The 25,109-nt window shown below is 33.3% G+C and overlaps 1 protein-coding gene across 3 annotated transcripts in view; it reads left to right on the top strand.

Annotated features, from left to right (window-relative positions):
* Window positions 1-25,109, top strand: part of GRIK2 (glutamate ionotropic receptor kainate type subunit 2) — a 644,466-nt gene that overhangs the window by 518,171 nt on the left and 101,186 nt on the right. For all 3 annotated transcript variants that reach the window (XM_059176999.1, XM_059177000.1, XM_059177002.1), the window contains exon 14: window positions 2,760-2,977. In XM_059176999.1, the coding sequence (XP_059032982.1) occupies window positions 2,760-2,977 (218 nt within the window). The remainder of the gene's footprint in view (window positions 1-2,759; window positions 2,978-25,109) is intronic.

Raw genomic sequence — 25,109 nt, 5'->3', positions numbered from 1 at the left:
TATACATAAGGCCATTAATTCATTACTGTTGCATTTATAAGCTATTTCCTAAAGTGAGAATAAATAACCACACATCAAAAGAGAAAAATTAATTTAACAACTACATGTTGTAAGCAAGGCCTACTAAGTTGAAATAATTCTTTTTCTTTTAAAAATGTGAGCATCCAGGGCGCCTGGATAGCTTGGTCAGTTAAGCATTCGACTCTTGATTTCCCCTCAGGTCCTGATCTCAGGGTGGTGAGATCCAGCCCTGCTCAGCGTGGAGTCTTCTCTCCTTCCCTTGCTGCCCCTCCCCCCACTCACACACCTGTGCACGCTCTCTCTCACAAATAAATACATCTTTAAAAAAATAAGAAAATAAAAATATGACACCCATATTTATAGCTTTATAAATATTCAAACCTAAAACTTGAAAACTCAGAGAACTCTTAACGTGAACTAATCTAAGTTTGTGGCATCTTTTTCTAAATAAAATGAATAGTCAATAGTTATATTTTCCCTTTCCTACATTTTAGGTCCAGTGTTTTTTTCTTCTTAGGCTTACTCAACACTTGGAAGATAACACTGGAGTTCTTATGAAATATTAGAAGTGAATAAAACCCCGTCATAGGAGACAGACTCCTCTTATAAGCAGTATTGGGTTCACCCATGCAAACTGCTAGTCACATGCCAAGAACTAACCTTAATAATCTGGAGTAAATTATCCTGATAAGAAAGACCCAAACATGACAAATATTTTTTTTTTTAATTATGTTTACTACCACTTTGAAAAACTAAAATTCTTTTTTTCACTTCTATTTTCTAAAATATTTGGAGGTTTTTGAGATTTGTGTACTGATAAGATTAACTTCCTATCTATACAATCTAGCAATTAGAAATAAGACAATATTTGATATATCTGAAATTGATGCCAAGTAATCCAAGCAATGAAAAATTCAAATATACATTTGCTTTGCCACATAACTACTTCACTGCTGGTGGATACATGAAAGAGGAACCCATACTAAACTGGCTGATGCCCAGCTCCCCAGGAATTAGTGGGATATAGTGCTGGACATGACGTTACCTTGAGTACATGACAGCCAGCCCTTAACCAGGCTCTGATTCACAAGCCTAGGAGGTACTCGCTTTAAGTCCTTGGGTAAGATATGAACTTGTGGTAATTGGGCCATTTTTGTCGAATGTCTCCACTGTTCTTTTCTTTCCCAGTCTTGTTTGACTTTATTGGTGGTGTTGTTTAAAAAAAAAAAAAAAAGAAAGAAAGAAAGAAAGAAAGAAAAATGTAGAACGGGCAGCCAAAGCTGCTGCTGACCATCTTGGGAGAATTTTAGTATTTCAGTGTTCGAGTGTGTGTCTGACAGGGCCTAGGAGCAACCACATCAGAAAGGTACTTTTCTGTTTTGTTTTGTTTTTTGTTTTTTCTTCCTCACAGAGTGGTAGGCAAGAGTCTGGAGCTGGAGTTGGCTGTCATGTCCAAGTCTGTCTGCTTTTTAAGATTTTGTCTGTTTGTTTGAAATTACAAGAATAAGATGAACTGCAGTATAAGGTGGACTGTTTTGATATATTTCAGTTCTGATACCACTTCTCTTTAGTGCTAACATGAATGATTAGTTGTAGTTTTCCTTCTGTCTAAACATGTGTTATGGTATTGCATCAGTGATTATGTTGAAGATGCGACTACAAAACAAATCATACAAAGCAGTCCGTCTTTGCTTCATTCCATTTTACTCAAACCCTATTCAAAATTAAGTAATTGGTAGCCAATGCTTTCTTGATTACAGATTCAAAATGATTAAAAGTGTATAGCAATATATTACATAAATCCATAAATTTTGTATACTTTCCTTATAAAAAAAATCATACATGCTGATGTGGATTGATTTCAACATTTAGACTACAAATAGTGTGCTTAATGTAAACAATGTGGTAAAACCGTAAGACTTGATTTTAAAATTGTTAGGATTTTATTTTATAATATAAAGTAATTAAAATTAATAATAATCAAAAGTAAAATAGAACTCTCAGATCCCATGCTTTTATTAATACCATGAGCAGGCAACTCCAGCCATGTTTGTAATATATTTATGAAACACTTATATATATGTAAAAATAAGTTTGTGACAATTTAACTGTTTATTCTTATTCTGATTCTTCTCATTGAGGCTAACTATAGTGATGGGAGACATTTGTTTATACAAAAGGAAATAATTTACTACCTTATTTTAAAACAAACCTGGACCCAAACCCCATATCTCAAGGAACGTAGGTAATTGAAAAGCGTTTTTGTAAACATAACTTTTTAAAATGGCAAGATAAATAAAATTTATGAGCTTTCATGCACAAGACAAGTGAAACTTTACATAAAGCTTGTTAAGAAATGGATTTGAACATATGTTAAATCATTTCTTCTAAAACTGAAGTAACTAACAGAAATATGAAAAAGTATACAAGTAGTTTATAAACTAGAGAGATTATTTTATCCCTTCCAGTGTTATTTTTTATAAACGTTATTACAAATTAGTTTGTATTGTCTCAGTCTCCTGCCACTATACTTTAAGTGTCCTAAGAGACTGTTTATTATCTGAAAGCAGCCTCTGCTCTCCCAGTGGTTGTTGCTTGCTTACTAAAGCACTATGTGAACCTGTGATTTAAGCTTTTACTACACAGTGATTCCATTCTGCCACTGTGACCAAAAGTATCTGACTGCTGATCGAATTCTCTGTATTCGTTTCACCTCCCCCCACCCCGATCTCTGTTAGGTTCTGAGCTCATGCCCAAAGCGCTCTCCACCAGGATAGTGGGAGGCATTTGGTGGTTTTTCACACTTATCATCATTTCTTCGTATACTGCTAACTTAGCCGCCTTTCTGACAGTGGAGCGCATGGAATCCCCTATTGACTCTGCTGATGATTTAGCTAAACAAACCAAGATAGAGTACGGTGCGGTGGAGGACGGTGCAACCATGACTTTTTTCAAGGTATGTCCTTCTGATTGTCTACACTTTATGTATTAAAATGACAGAGTGAAAAGAAACCTTTCTGTCTTAATGAATGCGTGTAGCAATACTGTTATTTGTGCCGAATAATCAATAATGTGTACTTTGGGGCATAGAGAGGTATACAGCTAAATATATGGTTATCAAGGCAAAACATTTCAATACTTAAACAAGGAATTCAGTCCTTTCAAGGAGTTTTTGCTTTACAAGGATTTCCTTTTGGTTCAAAGGAAAATCTGTCCACAGTAACATGTTTTTCTCTCAATAAGGTTTTATCTTTGACTATAAATATATATATATATATATAAGTATATATAAATATAAAATATATTAACATAGAATTAATATGATGTGTATATTAATGTAGTGTATTAGTTATATATTAATATATTTACCAATATATGTATATTAAGTACTAGTAGATTCAAACTTCATGAGGCTTAGCTATTCCAGAAGAATAGAATGATTATATGCAAGAGTATTTCTCATACATACATTTCTTTCTGTTAAGGTGAGACACGTTTTACTTGTCCGGAAGCCTGTGGAAAAGAAGGAAAATAAATAATAGAAACAAGAAGAAATAATTCTTGTTTCCCATATATTCATCTGCCTAATATTTTGTAAGGCACAGAGTCTGAAAATGGGCTCTGCCCCTGAACTGAAGGTTATCAATTATTTCCAGAGGGACAGCCCTGTGGGATGCTTAAATGGACAGTGTCCTTTATCAAATTCCAGGCATATAGAGTGCCTTCCCCTCCTTTCTATTATTTCCTTTTTCTTACTCCAGCTGGTCTCACTGGCCCAAAGTAGTTTAAATGGGGAGATTCCACTTCAGGGAGTCAGTCTTACTTCATAAGTCTTTTTATATTTTACCAAGTCCTTTTAAGTTCTTTGTAGGTTGGGCAAAAATTATAAGCATTGGTATTTTCCTTCACTGTTCATATAAGGGATTGGCCATTTAAGTATGAGGAAGTGGTACAGTTTTTTTTTTTTAAATAATTGACTCAAGCTATAAAATAAATTCTTTCATCAAACATTCATCAAGTACCTATTGAATACCAGAAATGGCACTACATGTTGGTATTCTAGAGCAAAGAACATCTATTTCTCACTTTCAAGAAGATTATAGTTTAGTTGGACACAAGGAGGACTAAATCAACAATCATGGAACTTGGTTTTATGTGACTTAAAACAGCAAATTTGCCAAATAATTATGTAGTTTTCATTATACAAATTCCTACTAAACTAAATCAGATTTTATTTTGGAGTTCTGGAGGACACTGAATATCCAAAGAATGAGATAGGTTGAGTGTTTAATCAAATCTATGTAATTCTTAACATTTAATTATTTTCAAAGTGAATTTCTCATATGACTAGATGAAAACTTGAATATGTATTTTACATTTAACTGCAAAATCATTATTATTTAATCACATTTATTGAATAACCTAATATGAGCACAGTATTATGATCAGTATAATGCTATTTGACTATATTAATTGGAATTCATCAATTTTTCTCTGATTGGATATTCAGAATTGATTGAGATAGCTTTCCTTATATAACTTTTTTTTTTTTAAAGAAATCAGCTGTTGAAAATGCTAATACACATTGTCACTATCAATAAACTTGTAAGGAGTGAATATATGATGCATTAAAATTATTACAGCTTCTAAGACTTTGGAAGAAGAGTTTGTCAAATAACACAAAGTGCCTAAAACCAGTGAGTTTTAGTGAGTATTTCTGTTTCAAAAATACATCAGAAATAAAAAAATACCAAAAACATCAGAGTTTTTATTTCATTTTTATTTTCCAGAAGCCTCAAATATCTTGTTTTGAAGCCCTTTTATTCTATGAGCTAGGTTTATCTCTGGAAAATCACTTTGAAAAAAATTCTTTTTTTCTTAGCTTTAGGTTTATTTTCTCCCTTTTTTGTCTTTTCAAACTTTTCAATTTTCTCCTCTTTCTTTTTAAATTTTTTAAATTTTAATTTCTTTAGTCCAATTACTCTTCAGTGTTAGCGTCATTTTCCCCTACTTTCACTTCTCCTTGCTATTGACTTCTCTTTTCCCTCTTTCATCTCTTGTTTTCGCTCTCACAGGCAGGGTTACCTCTAGCACCAAGAGAAAATTGACATAGAAGCATTTCCTGTTTCCAACAGCACAGACTTTCTTTCTGTAGAATTAAGGCCTTCTGAAATCTACAGTCACAATAAAAACCACACAGTGTTAATCACTAGGTTGACAATTACCTTATGTTGATAGCTTGACCGACCACATACTGAATTCTTACTATTGAAATCAGAAAAAAGAGATTTTAAAAATCACTAGATGTTGATTTTTCTTTACTTATTTAAGTATACCCTTAAATGATACTAATTTCAACTTCATTTTTTAGTTTATTAAATTCTACACTTATACTAGCCATGGGCATAAAATTTTTAAAAAAATATTCCCTAGCAATCTGGAATTGAAGTAATTGCGTGCTCATTTCACAACTCTGCAATGAACCAGGGAGTAGTCTGTGTATTCTATTTACATTTGATACCATTCTTTTATTTCTTAATTAACGGCAATGCATGCAAACACTCTAGGAAGAACCCTTAAGGCATTGATTTCTAAAGGAATTTCCATCTTGTTTTTACAAATTTAACAAGACCCTGCTGTTAGTTAATTGTTCTGGAATGCTCAGTTCCAGAAAATTATTTTAAAGAATGGTATAGTTTTGTTACTACAAGCAAGAAGAGCTGGCTCAAGATACCTGGTCTAAAAGGGGTAAGTAAGTCCTCAGTATTGCAAAAACTGAGAGTCATGTGATTCTACAGCTTAAATAATTATTTTTCCAAAGAACATGCTTGACTTTGCTTATTGAGCTTATGTGTATATTATCTTCCAGAAGAGTTCTTTCTTCTTTTCTTTTAGATCCATTACACTCCACATACATTCTTCCCAAGGATGAATGTAAAACCATTACTGGTAAAATAACTCAAGCAGATGGGTAGTTCTTTCAGTGTTATTCCATGTAAACAATAGAAAACTGTATGACATCACCAGGACATGCTTAATCATATTTAAATGATAAACTAACCGAAGGCCCAGGGATTTTATTGAAACACAATAAAGGAGTTGTCAAAGCTTCCTTCTTAGAATCTGGGAACGTGGGTGGAGTACAACTGAAATCTTGCCCAGGGCTAAACACTCTACAGGATGTTATCAAGCAACAAGCACATTCTTTTCTCCCTGAAAAATAAAGATTAAAAGAATGAATACATATAGAGTACATGTTCAAAAATAACTCAGCTAGAGCCTGTAGATGTGATGACTTCTTTTGAGAATCCCTGGATTTTCAAAGTGAGTCATATGTTTTACAAAATGATGGTGAATCACTTATATTTCTCTGTAACCCATGATTCACATTTTCCAATTTTTACAAATTCTCTCTCTGACTTTGATCAACTGAAGTCTCTGGCTTGTTGCATGTACTAATACAGTCTGTCCTTCCGAAAAAAGTCATATAAAGGAGATACATGTTTTCTTTCATGGGTATTATTTAAAAGCTCTGCCACATATTAAAAGTACATTTGAATAGTATCAAATATCTAAAGTAAATCCCTCAATACTTCTAAAAACATAGGCTATGATTTAGAATAGTTTCTACCAATGAAAGAAAAACTGTAGAATTGGAAAAACTGGAGCTTACTTCCTGGTTTCACCGCTTATTGGCTGTGTTTTGATAAAATACTGTTCCTTGTAAACCACGACTCCTCATCTCTAAATTGGAATGACTAACAGGACCATTCTTACAGTATTCTTTGAATATTAAATGAAAGCTTTACATGATATGCTAACCACCTAGTTAAAGCTTGACAGATGTTATATATTAGTATTACTAAAATACATGGCTAATTAAAAATTTTCAGAATTTAGGATGATTTTAAACATAATGAAGTTAATTATATTTCTATGACCCACAGTAGGATCAATCATTTCAAAAAGAGATCACATCATATTTATCTAATTGAAATTGCTTCAGTCTTCTAATTATTGTTCTCATGAAGAAGATGTAATTTCATAAGTGAAATAAAAAAACTATTGGAAGCTCTTTTCTAGACTGCGTATTTTGAAATGGTATATTGAGGTGCAACTAGCAATTCTTTGTAGAGTTTATTGCAAATCGTAGATAAAGGAAACTATAAAAATGTTTAATATAAAAAATGTTTATCCTTAATTCTTTTTGTTTATCCTAATTTTAACTTTTTTTTTTAACCCAATGATCAAGATGTTCTACATTAGCCAGTGTTGCCATACATCTGATGTTCTTAATTACATCATATGGATGTTTATTTGTAAGATACCAAGTTTTTATTCCAGAAACACTTACTGATCATCTCTTATGTGGTAAAAATTGTGTTAAATCTTAGACATATATCCTACATCTCCAGGCACCTCCTAATACCTGTCCATTCTATTTCCTACATATCTACTTCTTTCACTACTGTTCTGGTTCAGAAGACTAGTATCATCTCTGACCAGTATCTTGTAGAACCACTTAACTTCCCCCCCCCGCTGCCCCACTCCAGTTTTCTTCCTGTTGTTCTCTCTAGTGCTACCAGAGTGACTTAAAGTCCTCCAAAAATTACCTTCTCCCCTTTGCTTTAGGATATAAACCTAGCTCCTCAGTGTGTTTACAAGATACCTCATGGGTGGATGACTTCGTATTTCATAGGCACTCTCACACTTGAAACTATAGCTGAACTGTTGAGTTTTAAGCTCCAGGTTGTGCCACAAATACATGATGCATCTGCTTCTCCAGTGCCTGCTATGCATTTAATTTATTTATTTATTTTACACTTGTCCCTTTCTATCAACCTTATTGGTTATATTCTCTTTATTCCTTAAGCCCTAATTTATACTTCATTTAACCCAGCCAAATATTCGTGATCCTTCCTATACCCAAATCTACCAGGTTCTGGTAAGGTAATCCTCCTTTCTATTTTCTGAGTACTTTTTACTTCAGTTCTCATTAAATCTTCAACCTAAGCTGTCTGCTTGGTTTCTATTTCTACACTAGCCGGTATAGCAGCAGGGCAGGGACTGACTCTGTATCCCTCATATTGGGATCTCCTGTTCCCTGCACAGGCTTTGCATATGGTTTGGACTTTATTAGTTACTGAGTGCTACAGAAATGTTGCTTAAAAGGCAATGAAAAACTTGGTGGCATGTAACATCAACCTTTATTTAGCTTACAAGTCTGTAGTCCTATTTCTAGAAACTTGGAAGCCCAGAGATTTGGTACATTTTGAACAGAATTATGAAAGCTATAACCAAGGGATTTGTAGTATCAACAATAAAAGTCATAGCTAAAGGTATCATGGTATAACCATCATTACATAGAAGAGCTCAATGCATTAGTCATTTTGGCTCATGCACATGCCCTCAACTGTTTGATCATATTAAATTTCTAAAATGTTTGGTTTAAGCCATTGGGGCAGATATAACTACCATGTGTTCTTTATGATCTGCTACTTATTCTGAGTTTATCAGTTCATTGGTCTTCTAAAATTACACTACTTTATACCAGCATGACCGTGCTTTTGCCAATACAATTTCTGCTAAACATTTGTGACCTTTAAATATATCCAGTTGAGTCCACTTATAATCTAAAGGCATTGCTCCAACTTTTTTAGAGGTCTTAACACATCAAGCAACATACTTAATTTGTTCTTTAATTACAGACTGGCACCACGTTGAAACAATCTGGAGAACTTTTACTGGCTTGAGACACTGAAGATTAGGAACACTTAAAAGTACCCAATGATGCAAATTCTAAGTCTGCTCTATCACCTCTAAGTACTGTTTACAAAGAACCCAGTTCTTTTAAATTATTTCTTTCCCCCTCTTCTTCTCTTCATTGTTCTTATGATTGTTTATACTCCATATCTTTCTTGTGCTACCTTATTATCCTATGTAGCTAAAAGTAACTAGCTGATACCTTGAATATTTTGTCACTTTGTCTAGACTTTCTTTGGCCAAGTCAAGAGATAATTAATGCATTTCAATCTTCCAACTTATTCTAAGGCACACTTTAAGAATATTATTTCCTCCTATATTCACAGATTCCCATTTTCCACTAATCATTTCGTTGCAATCTACCATGTGACCCTACATCAGTGTTACATGTTTAGGTTCTCTTTATGGCAGAAACTCACTTCTCTTACCAGTTCTGTCCAGTTGTCCCTTGGCACAATGACTATTGCATTCATTGATGGAAAACCTATGACAAAGGGTTTTAGATAGAACGTGTGATTATCTTCAAATGTTTGTTAATCTGCAGAGAACTAAAAAGGTTTTTTGTTTTTGTTTTTTTTGAAAATGTGTAGCCCTCTGTGGCATTTCCTTTGAACTTTAGGTTTAATGTCAGTTTATTTGGAAATGTAAGTTATAGTGTTAGGAATGCAAGCAAGTGGATTAATCCATCTGGAGGGGAAATTTTATCTTTTGGTACTCAGCCACAGAGAGGGTTTTGTTTTGTTTTTCTTTGTGCATAGTCTCCCTCTTTGGGAGAACTCAAAGTACATTCTAAATGCCAGCTCATTAATCTTTACTGCAACCCCTGAGGAAGGTGGGAAGCAATTATCATTATGCTCATTTAACAGATGAGGAAACTGGGCCATAGAGAGGTTAAGTGACTTATTAATTATGAAAGCAATAACCAAGGGACTTGTAGTATCAACAATAAAAGTAATAGCTAAAGATATCATGGCATAGCATCATTACTCAGAAGAGCTAAATGCATTAGTCATTTTGGTTCATCCACATGACCTCAACTGTTTGATCATATTAAATTTCTAAAACACTTGCATTAAGCCATTGGGGCAGATATAGCTGTCACATGTTCTTTATAATCTGCTACTTATTCTGAGCTTATCAGTTCAATGGTCTTCTAAAATTAAATTATGCTAGGGTGACAGTATAGGTTTGTAAGCCTGAATTGCTTGTGTGGCTTGCCTGTAATGATTTTTTGAAAGCTTGAGTGATTTTTGCTTCTTAAATGCCAAAAGAACATAAGTAATTTTCAAGCTGAGAGATAGAATTTAAAAAAAATTGGCAGTTTACAGCATATACTTTATAAATGGATTTAGAAACATATACCATTCATTAGACTTTCTCATATTTTTCTTTATTTGCACAAACCATAATTTATATTTGTTGTTTTTCAGTTGTGAAAATATATTTGCTGTGAAGAGTTTTACACATTGGAGAAGTAAATTTTCAAAATGACATCTATAGTTACTTTACACATTGAAAACCGGTTTTCCAAAAGGAGTGTTTAGTTTCCTCTTGCTATATTGGCGATAAAATATTCTGAAAGTCCATATATGTATGCATAAAATTGAACTATTAGTTTACGAAGATGAGAAAAATAATCTGAAATGACTTGAAAGGACTTTATTTTTTATTGAGATATAACTGGCATCAACTTATGTAAATTTAAGGGGTACATGTTGATTTGATAAATGTATGTATTGCAATGTGATTATCAATATAGCATTGCTGACATCACATCACATAATTATCATTTCCTTTTTGTAGTGATAACAATTAAAATCTAGTCTCTTAGTAACTTTAAAGTTTATAGTACAGTATTGCTGACTATATTCCCGATGCTGAACTTTAGATCTCCAGAACTTATTTTTTAAATACCTTTCGTATTCTATGTAACAAATTCCCAGTTAAGTATGATCATCACAAAGAAAGTGTAGAATAACTATTTATCTGCACATGGATAGTAATTGGGTATGTCTTTCATGGTGTATCCAATTTATTGTTATACATTGTCTAATCATTTTCCACCACATATCCAGCAGGGATTCTTTGACAATATAATAATTAGAAATTCATTATGCTACTACCTCAGTAAGTACAGGGATTCTTTCTTAATTACTTGCTTGTATAAAGGTTGCCATATCTAACTTGCCACACAGTTTTGCTTTCAAGTCATTTTTTTTTCTTTTTTAAATTTGGGGTCAATTTATGCTTAGTAGTGACACTGCCTTTTTCTCCTCAATAATCTAGATCTCAAATTTCAGTTTTGGGTCTTACCTGGGAGATATTGTCTCTGAGCCTAAAAACCAGTTTAAAATGGAGTATTAGTATGAGCATATGTATACTGGCATACAAATTTTGTGACTAAAATTTTTTATTTGCCGATAGGTTGTACCTCCCTATGTTTGCAACTTAAATTCTAGACTATAGCCCAGCACAATTAGTGATACTATTTTATCAGGATCCCCAGTTAAATCCCTGCTTCAACTTATGCACTAGTCTTTTTTCCATCAAAATGGTAGATGTAGGTGTGCTATAACCAGTGGGACTGGTTAGCATGGGTGCTACATGGGAATATGGTCTTGTCTGTAATAGGCAATCACATTATTCTCACAAGCAAGAAGACAGCCTCGGTTTTTACATCATCCCTTTTTTGAGGGATGGGGCTATTATGTTGTCCTGTTGGGTATATCATTCACGAAGTTTTAAAAATCCTTAAAATATCCATACATTTAAATCAGTCATCTCAACTTGTCTGCCCATTAGAACATTAGAATCATTTGGGGACTTTTAGAGAATACTGAGGCCCAGGCTCCTCTCCAGGCTAAGTAATTAAAAAATATCTTCAAATAACTTGCTTGCAAGTTACGAATTAAGTAATAATTCAGTGATTATGTAGAATCAATAGAAACTTTATTGTGAATTTTTTATTTCATGTTTCAAGTTTGTGTATAATCTGGTTTATTATTTTGTTTTTGTTTTGTTTTTTTTTTTGTGTGTGTGTGTGTGCTTAAATAAATAAAACAAAACCTGAAATCTTTATGTGATTGAACACCAGTGTATCTGGGCAGTCAGTTTAAATTAGTGATTAATACTGTTACTATAATTTTCATCTGTCCAAATTAATGTTTTCTTCATTTTTAATTAAGCAACTTTTCTTGAAATCTGAAAGAAATATCTCAGCAAAGATTTTTGTAGCTTTTTCTCTTTTTCTCCCAAATATTTTTTTTCCTTCATTAATGATTTTAAGATATTGGTTGTTGGTGGTGGATTAATGTTGACATCAAGTTAAGTAGCAATATTTTAAAGTTGATATTTTAAAACTATTATTGTATTTTATTAGTATCTAATATTAGTCTTGAAATGAATATTTAAAATAATTCTTTATAATACATTTAATTTATTGGCATAGTAAGGGGGTTATTTTCACCCAAGGAGATTGTCTCCCTCCGCCCATTCTCATCTAACACACAATTTATTCTATGTGAGGCCCGATCCTATGTTTATTACAGGGATTTGCATAAGGCCTACAGGAAACCAACACCGTTTTACTATGTTCCCATTGCAAGAAATAAAATGGTGCCTTTGAGTAAAGCTGCTTCATCAGTCACTAGTTTAGCATGCCAAGTTACAGCTATCAATGGTGAAACAGCAGATGTGAAGGCTAGTTGGCATCAAAGCATATGAGTCGAAGACTTTCCTATGGGAAAGAAAGTGCTTCATTACACTTTATCTATACTAAGAACATTGGTTCTATCAAGCTGTCTGAAAATTAGACGATGATGGGTTTTATTACCTTAGCTCTGCCAGAGTGAATTCAATAGTTAAAGAGTAAGCGATAACACCATTTTGGGAATTATAAGAAGTGATTAGAGTTTCAAAGTATTTAAAGTTGGAAAGAGCAGCAACTTTTACCTTAGCTTCTCTAAAATTTCTGAGGGACAAAAGTTTAATCCCTTTCTAATGTTCAATATGTATCAGTGAAGCTTTGGGGGACTTTAATAAAAGAAAGAATTTTTGTGTTTGGCTGAACTGTAAAATCTGAAAAACAATGTTTTAATTGCCTTGAAAGGCAACTGCATGAGGCTGTTGTTGTTCCAGGATGCACTGTGATTCTGTCTCTCTTTTGCCTTCCCTCCTCCACTCTCTGCAGGGACCACTCTTGCTGTTTGTCAAGTCGGCATGGCAGCTCAAACACCAGGTTGCACCTCATCAATCTTAGGAGAGAGGGCCCCACAGGGAGTGAGAAAACTCGAAAAGTCAGTTAATACAGCAATGTTGAGTTGGCATGTCAAGTACTGGATAATGGATAATAGTTGTCACTATAAGAGTTTATAGCCACTGGTTAGGCAACAATTTGAAGGGGATTTGAGAAAGGCATATTTTTGGACATAAAAATATAGGCTTAGATAAATATAAAAATTGTTACTTCAAACTTAAGATGTTTATTTCTCAGATAAAAATAATTAAAATGAAAATTTCTCTTCTCCTATAGAAATTATAACATAAAAGCATCATTTGGTATTTCTAAAACCCAGTTTCTCTACTTTGTAAAGTCTTTGAGAAAAGTATATTAATTGGAATTGTGGCTAAGAAGTATCTATTAATCATACTTAGTGGTGTTTTTTTTTTTGGGGGGGGGTAGGGGGAATCCAACTTTAGAGTATCAATAAAAACATATTCTCTTTCTAGTTTGTCAGTTAATTACAGATTGAATACTGTGGAACTTGTACTTAATCCAGAATATCCTTGGCAGTTAATGCTGATTTTTCATGCACCGTGATGTCTTTTGTGGGGGAAAGCTATTTTTTGTTGTTGTTGCAAATGCACTTTAAACTAATTAGTGTCTTCGGTCAGCTGAATATTCTTCTGTTCATTTGTTTTCCTACTTCTTTTCCAAAAGTGCTAATGGCAATAATACCACTCTGCTCTTTGATATTAAGAGCTGATTAAAGACATCATATGGTCATTGACTTGGTTCTTCCATTATACCATAAAACAAAATGAAGTATACTATTACTTACTGCTGCTGCCATGTTTGATGTTCAAACTTTCAATTAAAGACAAAACAGAACAGTTTTTCCACCTTGGCAGCAAGCAAAATATAGGGTCATCAGCCCTTCAAATAGTCAAAGACCTCATTACTTCATCCCACATAGTCACAAGTAACAAACATAACTCATAAAGCATTCTTTCTTTTTTCTACCTTTACCCTACTGTGACAGAGATTGGAAAAAGGACAAAATAAACTTTAGAGCTTATTCATAGATGTTGATAAACTGAACGCAAACTGAATATAATATTCAAAAATATTCCTTTTAAAAATATGACTAGAGTGCTGTGACTTGTGTGAGACTGATGAATCACAGATCTGTACCCTTGAAACAAATAATACATTATATGTTAATAAAGAATAACTAGGTTAAATATTAATGCTAAATGTCTTAGTCATAAAGAAGTCCTATTCTGGAATAATTCAGGCTCTTTATGTTGATATTATTGACTGAAGCAGTTGCTAAATGTCTAGTGCATACTGGTGAGCACTTTCATTGACGTCCTATATTCAGAGAAATTCCTTAACAGTTTCATAAGGAAAGAAATTTCCAGATGAGTGAATGTGTCTACATGTGTATCCATGTACATGAGTGAGTGTGTCCTATAGGAAAAAGATATGTTACCTTAATTGGAATTAAATTATGAATGATTACATAATTTATCTTTCTTATACCCAGTTTCCATATTAAATCTGTTTTAGTCGAAGAATAGTTCAGGGTTGGCAATAAATTGTAATTTATTTTTCCTGACAGCATTTGAATAATACTTTTGATTATTATTAGCCTATTGTATATACCATAACACTAGTGGAGTTCAGTGAAAAGATTTGATTATCTCTAAAAGTAGGTGTTTCCTTTATTAAATATTGTAATTACAGCTAATTGGAGGTTACACAATAAATTAGTTTGCTTTGTAGGTCCCTTGACTGTTTTCAGAACAAAATGAGTTTATGTTTCATTTTAATTTAGTACAAAAACAATTAAATAAAGACCAAATAATTAGAAAGGAGAATTAATAATGGTTATAAAGATTGTTGAGTCAATACAATGCAGCTTTACAAAATGTTTAAAAGCGTAAGCTAGGTTGTGTCGTGAAATCATACGTCTGTCACTCACTGGGGATTTATTTAACCTCTCCAGACTTTTTATAGGTAAACTGTGGTGTGATCTTATGTCTTATAAATTGTTCACATAAAGCACTAAACATGTGATAAACTCCCAGTATGTACTCACTGCTATCCTTGTTTTAAGGACCTTAATAGTTGAATTGTTATATTCTGTACCAGGTGAAACCATTTCCCTCACTATGAATGCTTGCATTCCTGGAAATACATCTAGTTTACCTATGGTCAATGCCAAAAATGCTATGGTCAAAAACCTATGGTCAATTGCATTTATGATTGATTTATGATTTGATCCTTACTGTAGATTTTTTAAAAAAATATTCTAGATTACTCTATTTGCTGAAAAGATAAAAAGTATCGTGAATCAAGTCACACCTATTTATTATGTATCATCTTTTAATTAATATCTTTTTATTAATGGACTTTCTATTAACACGTGAGATTTACTTTGACAAACAATTCATGCTCAGAATTAATGCCTAAAAGAAGAGAAACTCCCATTTTAAATTGTTCTTCCTTTCCATAAATATTAACCATTGTAATTTTAGCAAGTTTCTTTTTCTCGACCAGGGTGGCTCAGTCATTAAGCTTCTGCCTTCTGCTCAGGTCATGACCCCAGTGTTTTGAGATGGAGCCCTGAAGGGGCTCCCTGCTCAGTGGGAAGCCTGCTTCTTCCTCTCGCATTCCCCCTGCTTGTGTTCCCTCTTTTGCTGTGTCTCTCTCTGTCAAATAAATGAGTAAAATCGTTAAAAAAAAATAATGCATATACTCATGAGAACTAAAGAATTTTAGGAAAACAAAGAAAAAAATGCCAAAGTCTAACCTGCAAAGGTAAATCTTAATATCCTGCAACAAAAGTCTCCAGTATTTTCTCTATGGCTATATATATTTTTAAAAGATTATTTATTTATTTGAGAGAGAGAGAGAGCAGGAGCAAGCAGTGATGGAGCAGGGAGGGAGTCAGAAGGAGAGGGAAAGCAAGACCCTCTGCTAAGCAGGGAGCCCATCACAGGGCTTGATCTCACAACCCTGAGATCATGGCCCAAGTCTAAATTAAGAGTTGGTTGTTTAACCAGCTGTGCCACTGAGGTGCCCCTCTCTCTGGCTATAGTTTTATCTCATTGATTTTTTCTTTCTTGTTTCAGTGTTAAAGACTTCAAGACTCTATATAGATTTACAAATATCATATTTTCATTGAACACAGGTACTGATGCTTTTTTCAGGAGTATGCTTTACAGATTCATTATCAGTAAAATAGGATTATAAGAATGTTCTTATGATACTTTCAGAAATATTTTTTTTTCTTGAGATAAAGTCTACAACAGAAAGCCTTTTGCTAATTTCCAAACCCATTCACCTAGTCGCTGCAAACTTTCAAAGTATGTTTATATATAAACTCACACATATAGCAAAGAAATAACTTATAACTTAAATATTTAAGATATCAAATGAGATATTCGTTTTTAGTGTTCATTGCATTAAAATATCAAAAATTTAATGTTTTAAAAATATTTAATTTAATAGATGTTTTTAATCAAACCTTGAAGAATAATTAGTAGAGAGATGATATTAAGGTTATCTGTTTAGGTTTCCTAATACAATCTTGTCTTCAAGTGAAAAAGAAAAAAATCTGGTATTTAAAATATATAGGAGTAGCCATGAACCTTTTTCAGTTAAGCTATATTGGTATAGATTTTGAAGAATGATTATAGAAATATCTTTCTTTACATTAGTTGCAGTTTAGCTTTGCCATGTCTATAAATGAGAAAGAACATTTGCATGGTTGTACTCTCATTAAGAATTTGCATTGAATGTTTTGGGGTTGGAATTCAGTTTCTCAGTTATACTGGGATGCCCAGGACCTACACTGGTATCAGGGAAATTTATGTTAGTTCAATTCTTTAAGTATTCTTATATAGATGTTTTTGCTATATTGGCCTCCTCTCCAACACTGGAAGAAAATAACCGAGCCTAACTCTAAGAAGTAGAATTTAGTGGAGTGAATTGGGTATCCATATTGTCAAAGTGAAAGGAAGTGACTAAGATGGCCATGACCAAGGAATAATCATGTTTAAAAACAACCATTTTTAGTTCTACCTGATACCTTTAGGAAGATGTTTCATAAAGGATTCCCCAATTTGATGATGACAATGATGATGATGAAATTGAAGATGTTGATGTTCATGACACAGACGGCCCGGGAATCCAGGGAAAACTCGAGAGCTATTTATGTCTGTGAATTACAAACAATAGAGATTACTTTAAGAAAACCAGGAAAATTTATTCACAAGGAATCAAATAAGTTAGCATTAGCAAGAGGATAACTTCCAAAGTCAGAAAGACATCTTTATTTGAAGGTGTCTGAAAACTAATTTGGTGGCAACAGGAATCCTGAGATCATGGGATGTAACCTTTGTCGTAATGAATAAACTCGTGCATGAGAATCAAGTCTGCTAGATCGCTTTCAGAGCTGCTTTCTCTCTGGGGCCCAATCATTGCAAGTTGCCACTTCCATTTACTTTACCCTTATGCTGTAACATGCATAATTCTTAGAATAACACTCTTACAGCGAGAAGAACAAAATTAATTAAATGTTAAAAATAATAATGGTAGCTAAACTCTTCCTATATCTTTCTGTGTGTATTGTCAGTAGACATGCAATAGCTATCTTACCGTCCTTCTTCCTTATCCTTATTAGCAATGGTTTCTTTCCAAATATCAGGCCTAATTTATTGTCCCTGCTTTATCTTGAAAATAAGGTTGTAGTGATTTGCCGTGACTACTTCAAGAAAACTTGTGCATTTTGCTTGTACTTCTTTCTTTGATTTGGGAATACTTTTAACAGTGTCAAGATCGGAGGCTTGCTACAAAACTCTTCAAAGAAATATTACTCTCAGGGTGCCTGGGTGGTGCAGTGGGTTAAACCTCTGCCTTGGGCCCAGGCCATGGTCTCAGGGTCCTGAGATCGATCCCTGCATTGGGCTTTCTGCTCAGGAGGGAGCCTGCTTCTCCCTCTCTCGCTGCCTGACTCTCTGCCTCCTTGTTATCTCTCTCTCTCTCTTTCTCTATCAAAAATAATAATAATAAAATAAAAAGAAATATCAGTCTCTCAGGCTAAGACATAAGACTGGAGTTCTGTTTTGTTATGGCTTTTATAAAGTGTGCATGACTGTTAAATACATAGAATGTGGCTAGTGCAACTGAGGAACAATTTTTTTTTTAAGTGAAGTATAATTGATACATAATGTAGTAGTTTCATATGTACGACATAGTGATTAGATTCGTGTATGCATAATGCTGTGGTCAACACAAGTCCAGCTACCCCCGTCACCATACAATGCTATTACAGCACCATTGACTATACTCCCTATGCTGTACCTTTATCTCCATTATTTATTCTATCTGAAACTAGAACAAAATTTTAAATTTTATTTAATTAATTTAATTGAAAATTTGAACTTGAGGCAGTGTGGACATATTCCCATTAAACATGAAATTATGTATTCATTTTAAATTTTTCATCATGTTAAATGTTGTATTGTAGAGCCATGTGATCAGTGCCTGTGTCATTTTTAGTAGGATTCATAAACTAATCAGTGATTGCAGTTGCAATGTAATGACCCAGTTCAAGTGATTTCTTCTGTGTACAGATGTAACATTGTAATGTGTTTAGCAGTTTATGCACTGACCTAAGTTACAGTAATACCTATGTAAGCCATAACTGGCAATTAATCTGAAATATAGGGGCGCCTGAGTGGCTCAGTTGTTAAGCATCTGCCTTCAGCTCAGGTTATGATCCCAGAGTCCTGGGATTGAGCCCCATGTCAGGCTCCTCAGTCAGTAGGAAGTTTGCTTCTCTCTCATCCTCTGCCCCTTCTCCTGCTTAAGCGTGCTTGCTCTCTCTCTCTTTCTCTCAAATAAATAAATAAATAAAAATCTTTTAAAGATTATATAAATTGAAATATATCCTATTATTTTAAACAAAATATAATTAAATTATTTTTCTAATTTAAAAAGTACATATGGGCAAATTTTCAAATTTAAAATGAAGGTATACTGTTGAAGCAGAATTGAGTAGAAGTGGAAAAGCTAGTAATATAACTGGAACAGTAAAGAATAAGAGTCTAGATGAGAATGTATTACAGAGTTCACCATAAAAAGCAATTGCAACTTGCTCAGGCAAAGTTGAAAAGCTGTTTATTGCATAAACAGATTTTAACAATAATAAAGTTGTTATCAGGAAATGTTCTCAGAAAATATGTAGTGAATTTGATAAACGGTTTCTCTTGACCATAAAAGAATCAATGAAATTAGTTGCCTGAAATCAGAGCCAACTCTTCCAAGAATTTTAAAATGATTTTTAAAGGATCTGAGCTTGTACCTTTGGACTGCTTTTGAACAACATGGATTTTTAAACACAGAAAAAAAAGTAGATGAGAAGATAATAAATGATATTATTTCAACTGTGGAAATATTAGAAAATTAAGAAGGAAAGATTAAAAGGAATATTGTGCAATAAGTAAAAGATCTTTAGTTAAACCAGCAAACAATTGCCTATAGTATACAAGAGCTTTCTAACAATAGTAAATATTAGTTGATTTAAATTTTTAAAAATTGCAAGCACTTTTTTTGTAGATGTAGATGAATTATGCGATGTAAGGACACTGTTTAATTACTACTTTGGGTACATTTTTTTCTGAAAAAACTTCCAAATTTAGGAAGACATGTTGAGTTTCAAACTGAAAAAAAGAACTAGTAGTATAGGTATTTTTGAAAATTGTATGGTTATCAAAGAAGAATTTCAGCTAAAAATAAGAAATTTAGTTTCTTTCACAATGATTGATACACCAGCTATGTTAGGTAAAACAACCCTGATTTATTAGAATTTTAAAATAAGAGTGATGCTTTCCTTATGCTTTTTGATATTAAAATTATTTGTGCTTGGTTTTGAAGCAGACTCTATGAAAAGTGTTATGGCACAGTTGATAGTATGTTTTAGCATACATGTGTAGATGCTATGACTCATTGCAGTTTATAGAACTGTTGAAAGAAATACAACAATTTTGCAACTTAGTGATGACTGCAGTTTTTTGGCTAATGTTCTTTGAGTCAAGGAAGTCATACAAACATGTACGAACCATTAACTTTAACTTAAAATTGTCATAAAATTAAAGAAATGATTGTCAGATTTTCAATAATCAAAAATTAAGAAAATGGCAGCGTGTCTTATTTTTTCACTAATATCTCACATTACAAAAACACACCAAAATTCCCAACCTTTTTCACCTTGAGTTTCCACCTGTTTTATCAAATCTTACAGTCTCACATCACATTGAGACTAAAAAAATGTTTCCAAATTTCTTCTCTGTTGATGGTGATAAGTTATTTATAGAAATATGTTTTTCCCTTTGAGTTATCAAGATGATACTTTTTTCAAAATTAATTGATCCTACTTTGACAGTTCTAGGTTTTTCTCACTCTTAAGTGAGAAGAATTTGATGGAGATTTGATGTTGACCACCAACCAGCTGAATAAATCTCTGTATCCATTACAGCTTGAAAGCAGGATTGCATGCATAATTTGTAGCCCAATTCTCAGTATCCAAAAGTTTTTTTGTTTTGTTTTGTTCTTTCTTTCTTTTTCTTACAACGTTCTTATGACCTTACCCAAGACAGAATGGATGTTCTTTTACTGCCAGGATCTCTAGTTTTCTGATGCTCTGAACAGAGAAGTAGCTCTGCTTTCCATTTTTCTTATCTCCCCAACATTTCTATGGCAAATGCGGACAGTTCTACCATGTCTATCACACACCCCAATCTCCCCCACCCTTATCTTCTACAGATAATCTCCTCTTACACTGCTTGCCAGTTTTTTTCTAGCACCTGTAGCTCCTAAATTAACACACAAGTCCAGACAGTAGTGAGAACCAGGAAACACTCTACGTGTCTCAAATTAGTATCTACAAAGGCATAGAATGGCAGCTAAGTTTACTGGACAAAGAGAATTTAAAAGGAGCATAGTGTACAGGTGGAATCTAGTGTGCCTATGTCCTTTCAACCCAGCAGGAGCATTTTATTCTAGCAAGAGTGGGTCACTAATTTTATTTTATGTTTAATACAGTTGAAACATCATTATAGTTAAAAGAAATCTCTCAGACTCCAGCCGTAAGATGTCTATCTGTGTTAATTTTCCATGTTGTGAAGAGTCATCTTTTGGGGTATTTTACCATATTAATATATTGTACTGTGATGTTACTAGAGAAATCATTCAGTGCAGTTATTCAAATGCTTTTTAAAACTGGGAAATCCATCTTTATTTACTTTTAAATGTTATATTCGGTATATACATGAAACTGCCTTCTAAACTATAGTCATTATAACCCTTGAACTGTGAAGGAAATTTCCTACATCTCCTATCTGATGTTCTTTAATATGATGGATATAAGATATTTAAAAGTTTTGAATATATGACTCATATTATGGCTAACAATGCTGTCATATATATACTTGAAAGTTGCTGAAAGTGGAGATCTTATATGTTCTTACCACGCTTTTGAGATATATGTGTATGTGTATACATATATACATACATATACACACACATATAGAATTTTAAAATAAGAGTGATGCTTTCCTATATATATAAAATCTACTATGAATATTTATGTACATGTTTTTGAGTGGACATAGGTTTTCATATTTCTTGGGTAGATACCTAGAAATTGAATTGCTGGATCATACAATAATGTTACATTTGACAAACCGAGGAATTCCTAGACAGATTTCCAAATGGCTGCACATTTTTATATTACCAGCAGCAGCGTATAGAGGATTCTAATCTCTTTACATCCTCACAAATACTTTTTATCTTTTTGATTATAACCATTTTATTGAGAATGAAGTGGTGTCTCATTGTGGTTTTGAATTGCATTTCTCTGATACTAATGATACTGAGCATTTTTTATGTGCTCATTGACCATCTGTATATCTTTGGAGAAATATCTAGTCATATTTTTTGCTCAATTTTAAATTGAGTTATCTTTTTATTGAATTTAAAGAGTTCTTTATGGGCGCCTGGGTGGCTCAGTGGGTTAAGCCGCTGCCTTCGGCTCAGGTCATGATCTCAGAGTCCTGGGATCGAGTCCCGCATCGGGCTCTCTGCTCAGCGAGAGCCTGCTTCCCTCTCTCTCTCTCTGCCTGCCTCTCCATCTACTTGTGATTTCTCTCTGTCAAATAAATAAATAAAATCTTTAAAAAAAAATAAAGAGTTCTTTACACTTTTTAGATACAAATCCCTCAAAAGAAATATGATTTACAAATATTTTTATTCTTGGGTTGTCTTTTGTCTATCTTGCTTATGTTCACTGATGCACAAAAGTTTTTAATTTTGATGAATTCTGATTTGTATGTCTTTTCTTTAGTTGCTTGTGATATGACTATTATATCCAACAAGACTTATCCTAATCTAAGGTCTTAAAGATTGCTACTATATTTTCTTCTGAGAGCTTTATAATTTTAGCTCATACACTTACGTCTCTGACCCACTCTGAGTTAATTCTTGTGTATGATGTGAGGAACAGGGACAACTTTACTCCTTTGCATGTCAACACCCAGGTGTCTCAGCATCATTTGTTAAAAAGATTATCCTTCCCAGGCATGTAGGTGGCTTAGATGGTTAAGCATCTACTTTTGGCTCAGGTCATGAACCCAAGGTCTGGGATTGAGTTCTGCATTGGGCTTCCTGCTCAGCAGGGGGCCCGCTTCTCCCTCTGCCTCGCTCTTCTTTCTGTCTCTCATGAATAAATAAAATCTTAAAAAAAAAAAAGTCTATCCTTCCCCCATTGAATTGTTCTGACACTCTTATGAAAAGCCAAATATCCATAAATGTAATGGTTTATATTTGGAATGTTAAGTCTATTCCATTGATCTATATTTTGAAATTAAGAGTGTGAGCCTAGTGTTTTGTTTGTTTGTTTGTTTTCCTTTTCAAGATTGTCTTGACTACTTGCACTTCTTGTATTTCCATATGCATTTAAGGATAACTGGTCAATTTTTGCAAAAAGCCCGGTGGAATAATAATAGAGATTGCGTTGAATTCGTGTATCTATTTGGGAAGTATAGTTATCCTAAGGATGTTAAGTCTTCTGGTCCTTGACATGGAATGTTCTTCCATTTATTTAGATCCTTAAATGTCTTTGAGCAATGTATTGAAGCTTTATTATATAAATCTTGTGCTTCTTTTAAAAATGTATTTTTCTGTATTTTCTTTTTAATGCTATCATAAATAGAATTGCTTTTAGAATTTTATTTTCTGTTCATCGCAAGTTTCCAGAAATAGAATTGATTTTTGTATACTGATCATATATACTGCAACTTGCCTAAACTCATTTATTTCTTCTAATATTTTTTTACTAGACTGCTTTGAAATTTCTATATATTAGATTATGTCACCAAAAAAGAGAGAGAGTTTTAATTCTTTCTTTACAATCTGAATGCCTTTTATTTTTTTCTTGGTTTATTGTCCTGGCAATATAAAAAAAAATCCAGTATAATGTTGATTAGAATTGACAAGAGGGTACATTTTTGTCTTGTTTCTGATCTTAGGGAGAAAGCATTCAGGTTTTCATTATTATTGTATTATTAGGTTTAGATTTTTTTAATAGTTGTTCCATATCAGAATGAAGACAATCTATGATGGTTAATTTTATGGGTCATCTTGACTGGGACACAGAGTGCCAAGATATCTGGTTGCGTATTATTTCTGGGTGTGTCTGTGAATGTGTTTCTGGAAGAGATTAATATATGAACTAGGGGATTGGGGAAGCAATTGCCTTCCCCAGGGTGGGTGGGCGCAGTCCTATCTGATGGGAGCCCAAATAGAACAAAAAGGCAGAGAAAGGTTGAATTATCTCTGTCTAGGTATTTGAGATAAGACATCAGTCTTTTGCTCTTAGACTAGGATTAACACTATCAGTTGACCTTGTTCTCAGACCTTTGGACTCAGACTGAACTATACCAGTATACCATTGGCTTTCCTGGTTCTCCATCTTGCAGATGGCAGATCATGGGAGTTCTCAGCATCCATAACCATGTGTGCCTGTACATACACACACACATGCATGTGCACATGTATTTCCTATTTTTTGAATGTTTTTTATCTTGAGGAAGAGCTGGATTTGTCAATATGCTTCTTCTGAGTCTTTGAGATGGTCGTGTTGCTTTTCTCCTTTATTCTATTGATACGATGAACAACATCAATTGGTTTTTGTATTTTAAAACAATCTTATATTCCTGGATAAATGCCAAAGGCTGGGAAAGAATTAGAAAATTTTAAAGAAGTGATGCCCAAATAGATTTTTAGATTGACAGAATGAACAGGGATTTGACAGGACTGAAGGGAGTTTATGGAAGAAGATAAGCATATTACTAAATCCACTCCATTTTAATTTTTGTTTAGACCCTAACTCCTCCAACAAGATATTTTGAGGGTGTGGATGTTCTAGTCATCTGATTTTCCTGAGTACATATGGAACCAATGACATATCACAGGTTCTCAAGAAACTACCAGTGTATAAATGAGTCAATGAATGAGAGATTGACATGAGTGATTTACAACTAATATTCATTCAACTGAGTCAGATAGGCAAGTGAAATAGTAAAAAAAATTCAAGAGATTAATTCAATACCCAATCCATTGAATAAATCTTCTGTTATATGGGTTTGTTTGATATTTATAGAAGAAAAGCATATAGAAGTACTGGATTGATATTTTAATAGAACATTATACCACTTTTATTCTTTCATCAACTTATATCACAAGGGATGGGACAATGTTTGCCTATGTGAGCTCTCCTACTGACTTTGTATTTTACATATTTTTTGAGGAAGGAATGTGAGACTGTGGGTTGAGGAATAGATACAGAGAATTTGACCCTGTTATTAAAATGTATTGTCATGATAGAAAGTAATATTATAATCAATATATATGCAAGATAAACTGTTAGAAACCATGAAAATTGAGTAAGTCCATTTTTTTAAAAATAAAAATTTACACAATCTTCATGGGTAGAACATGACTTTCTTTCAAGGTGAGTTACAACAGATATACAAGA

The sequence above is a fragment of the Mustela lutreola genome, chromosome 6, assembly GCF_030435805.1.
Source record: "Mustela lutreola isolate mMusLut2 chromosome 6, mMusLut2.pri, whole genome shotgun sequence".
In the NCBI taxonomy this organism is placed as follows: domain Eukaryota; kingdom Metazoa; phylum Chordata; class Mammalia; order Carnivora; family Mustelidae; genus Mustela; species Mustela lutreola.
The sequence above is the reverse complement of the archived record's forward strand: the minus strand, read 5'-3'. Positions and strand labels throughout refer to the sequence as shown.